This window comes from Lagopus leucura, unplaced genomic scaffold (assembly GCF_019238085.1).
Source record: "Lagopus leucura isolate 7727_CA_CO unplaced genomic scaffold, USGS_WTPT01 33564-0_obj-0_obj, whole genome shotgun sequence".
Taxonomy (NCBI): domain Eukaryota; kingdom Metazoa; phylum Chordata; class Aves; order Galliformes; family Phasianidae; genus Lagopus; species Lagopus leucura.
This window is the reverse complement of record NW_024968068.1, coordinates 1-3,548: the sequence shown is the minus strand read 5'-3', so window position 1 is coordinate 3,548 and position 3,548 is coordinate 1. Positions and strand designations below refer to the sequence as shown.

General features: G+C 65.9%; 2 protein-coding genes across 2 annotated transcripts; one reads left to right on the top strand and one right to left on the bottom strand.

The window, feature by feature from the left end:
• The first annotated feature begins 68 nt into the window (after positions 1-68).
• PFDN5 (prefoldin subunit 5) lies at positions 69-2,301 on the top strand. The gene is made up of 6 exons (XM_042894209.1): positions 69-168; positions 704-806; positions 1,110-1,141; positions 1,357-1,431; positions 1,804-1,909; positions 1,987-2,301. The coding sequence occupies exons 1-6, from the start codon at positions 97-99 to the stop codon at positions 2,064-2,066; spliced, it is 468 nt and encodes a 155-aa protein (XP_042750143.1). The 5' UTR covers positions 69-96; the 3' UTR covers positions 2,067-2,301.
• Positions 2,302-2,495: 194 nt separating this feature from the next.
• Positions 2,496-3,527, bottom strand: LOC122193427 (zinc finger protein 629-like). The gene has a single exon (XM_042894208.1). It carries the CDS (start codon positions 3,525-3,527, stop codon positions 2,664-2,666), a length of 864 nt encoding a protein of 287 aa, XP_042750142.1. The 3' UTR covers positions 2,496-2,663.
• Between the last annotated feature and the right edge of the window lie 21 nt (positions 3,528-3,548).

The following is a 3,548-nucleotide window of genomic DNA, read 5'->3' as shown; positions in this document are numbered from 1 at the left end:
GCGCGGGGGCACCGCCGTCCTCCCGCCGCCAGGGGGCGCGATGCGGAGGCGCACCGAGAGCGGCGGCACGGGGCCAGAGCGGCGCGGCGGCCCAAGATGGCGCAGACCGTGAATGTGGCGGAGCTGTCGTTGCCGCAGCTGGAGGTGCTCAAGAACCAGCTGGACCAGGTGGGGAGGGGAGGGGGGGGCTGCGGGGGGGCCTCGGGCGGCGAGCGGGGCGTAACGGGAGAGCGGGGCCGTGCTGGGCTGGGAAGAATTAGGGAGAAGGCTGGGAGGGGGTGTGGGGCTGCGGGGGGATGTGGGGCCTGGGGAGGTGAGATGAACAGGGCCTGGCTGTAGGGCGACGTGCGGGGGGGAGAATTTGGGCCTCGTAGGGGTGGGGGGCGGCGAGCGGGGCTGTAGGAGCCGGGAGGGAGATGGGGGTCCATAAGCTGTTCTGTGGCAGCCACAGAGCCCATCTCGGCCCGGCGCTCGGTGCCACCGCAGCTCTGTGCCTTCGCGCGGCTGTTCCCTGCTGTTCCCCCCACACCCTCAGCCTGCCCCTCGGTTCCTGCAGGACTCGCTTCCTGCTCTTTCAAAGTAAGATCTGGGGCTGTTCCCCGTCCCATCCTGCAGTCGGGTCTCCGCCCCACCAGGGTCCGCTTGGTCCTGGGGTCCCCTCTACCCAATCCCCCCCCGTGGCGGGGCTGCGCTCTCTCCCCAGGAGGTGGAATTCCTCTCGTCCTCCATCACGCAGCTCAAGGTGGTGCAGACCAAGTATGTGGAAGCCAAGGACTGCCTTAACGTGCTCAACAAAAGCAACGAAGGCAAGTGGGACCCCTGAGAGGCTGCAGGTTCTGCTCCCCTCCTTCCTGGCTTTGCTGCCTAAAATTACTTGGGGCTGAGGTGTGCCAACCTTGCTTTGGGAGAGTGACTGAGAGCTTTGCCTCCTGCCCCTCTCAATTCCTTGGGGCTCTGCTTCCCTTTCACTGGGGAGGTTGGTCAGGTGTGATGCACTGCTGGGGGAATGGATGCGGCTGTAACACCCTCCCCAGATGCTTTGGGTTGTGTTTTGGCCCTGGGGCTCCCCTTGCCCCAGCACTCACGCATCTCTTCTTGCTCTTCTGCAGGGAAGGACCTGCTGGTGCCTCTCACCAGCTCTGTATCCTTTGCAGTCCCCACAGCCCCATGTTGTTACCCTCTCCAGAGCCTTTAGGGTTGGCAATTCCAGCCCTTAGTGCCTTTGATCCGTCACAAACCCACACCGGCGTGGCGTGGCCTTGCTGGCACCAGGGCTCTGCCCCGGCTCCGCGGAGCTCAGCTCCCAGAGCTGCGTAACCATCCCGGCTCCCCACTTTCCCTGACCGCCCCCGCCAGATGTACGTCCCTGGGAAGCTCTCAGACGTCGAGCGTGTGCTGATCGATGTCGGAACCGGATACTACGTGGAGAAGGTGAGGGGTGGAGAAGGTGAGGGGTGCGTGCCCGGATCGCCGCGGGGCAGCTTGGCAAAAGCGCTGTGTTCCCTTTGGAGCCGCTCCTCCTGCTGGTGCCGCAGGGCGCAGGCAAGCTGCTGCTGCTCCCGCCGCTGCTGCTCCCCGATGGCGCACGCAGGGTGCGATTTCTGGGCCCCGGGAGGGGAATGCGGTTCCCAGCGGTGCTCGCTGCCTTTTCGCACCCGGGGGCCGTGCTGCGGCGTGCGGGCGGTGTGGGCCGGTCCCAGAACAGCCGCCTGTCGGCGCTGGCTGGCAAACAGGGCTGCCTCCGGAGGGGGGCCCTGCAGGGACTCAGCGCCTCGGCGCTGCTTTTGCCCTTTATGCACTCAGACTGCAGACGACGCCCGAGAGTTTTTCAAGCGGAAGATCGACTTCCTGACCAAGCAGATGGAGAAGATCCAGCCCCCGCTGCAGGAGAAGCACGCCATGAAGCAGGGTAAGGGCCGGCACCGCTGTTGCTCCACGTTCGGGGCTGTCAGCGGCCCCACACCACCCCGGTGCTTCTTCCCGCAGTTGTGGTGGAGATGATGAGCCAGAAGATCCAGCAGCTGACAGCCCTGGGGGCGGCACAGGGGGCCACCACCAAGGCGTGACCTTCAGCCTCAGCACCTGCCTTCCTCATCCCGCCAGGGAGTGGATTGGAGGTGCTGTGGGGACGCACGGCGTTCTGTGCCCATGTTGTCCCCACGCTCCTGGCGCGGTCGCTCCGATCCGAAGCTGTGCAGCGCTGCGAAGCGCGAGCCAAACCTTCCCTTATTGTGAAGCAGCGCTTTGCTGCCAGCACACGGAATAAACACGACCTGGGCACGGCCTCTTTCTGCTTCTCAATCCACGCGACTCGTAATTTGAGACTCAACGGGGTCCTCAAAAAATGCCTTGATGTGGGGCAGCGTGACCCAAGGCATCGCTCCCAGCCCCTGCACCTTGCCTGTGCGACGGGGTGAGGTCACAGCAGAGCCCCCCTGTCCCAACACAACTCACCCGTGTCCCCCAGACAGAAGTGCTTTATTCTACAGCTGTCCCGCTGCGCCCCACATCCCAGCCCCTCGCTTTGCTTCTACCCTACGGCCCCCACCCCACGCTATGTACATCTACAGGGTCCAACCCTACACGTTCACTGAGGGCCGGTGCTCCGAGCCTCGCATCCTGAGCCGCTCCATCCTCGGGCAGGTCGTCCCCCCAACCCCAGCTCAGTGCACGAAGACGGGTTTGTGGACGCGCTTGTGGCGTTTGAGCGTGGCGCTTTTGGCGAAGCTGTCCCCGCACTCCACGCAGATGTAAGGCTCGTGGCCGTGCGCCTGCGCCCGGTGCAGCTCCAGCTCGGCCCCGTCGCAGCAGCTCAGCCCGCACTCGGGGCAGGCCGGAGGCTGGCTGCAGGCCGCGTGCACCCGCTGGTGCTTCAGCAGGTTGGTGCTCTGCGCGAAGCCGCGGCCGCACTGCCCGCAGCGATGGGGCCGGGCCCCCGAATGGGTGCGCTGGTGCTTGATGAGGTTTTTGCTCTGCGTGAAGCTCTTCCCGCACTGCCCGCAGCTGTAGGGCTTCTCCCCGGTGTGGATGCGTTGGTGCTGGATGAGGTTGGAGCTCCAGCTGAAGCTCTTCCCGCAGTCCCCGCAGCGGTACGGCTTCTCCCCGGTGTGCGTGCGGCGGTGCTGCACCAGGTGTGAGTTCTGGCTGAAGCTCTTCCCGCACTCCCCACATGTGCTCGGTCGCTCTCCGGTGTGAGTCCGCTGGTGCCTCAGCAGTTTGGACCAGTGGCTGAAGCTCTTCCCGCACTCGTTGCAGATAAAAGGGCGCTGGCGGCCCCCCCGCAGCCGCCCCCCGCCGCCCTCCTGCTCCTCCTCGCCGTAGCCCCCCATGGCAGAGCCCCCGGCGCCGCGGCCCCCCGCTGCCCCCCGCTTCCTGCCTTTAGGGGTCAGGGGAAGCGGGGGGATGACGGTCTGGATGATCTCCTGCGGCAGCACCTCCTCCTTGCAGTCGCTCACGATGCCGTCGTCGACTGTGGGGCGGATGGAGAGAAGCTGGGGAAGGGGCTGGGACCCCCCGAGGCTGTTCATCCTTCCTTGGCGCTCTCTGGC

Bases quoted from the DNA above. Each gene is read 5' to 3' on its own strand.
- PFDN5 (XM_042894209.1), top strand. From the start codon at position 97: ATGGCGCAGACCGTGAATGTGGCGGAGCTGTCGTTGCCGCAGCTGGAG. The intron at 807-1,109 runs GCAAGTGGGACC...GCTCTTCTGCAG, and splicing joins GCTCAACAAAAGCAACGAAG to GGAAGGACCTGCTGGTGCCT. The intron at 1,142-1,356 runs GTATCCTTTGCA...CGCCCCCGCCAG, and splicing joins TGGTGCCTCTCACCAGCTCT to ATGTACGTCCCTGGGAAGCT.
- LOC122193427 (XM_042894208.1), bottom strand. From the start codon at position 3,527: ATGAACAGCCTCGGGGGGTCCCAGCCCCTTCCCCAGCTTCTCTCCATC.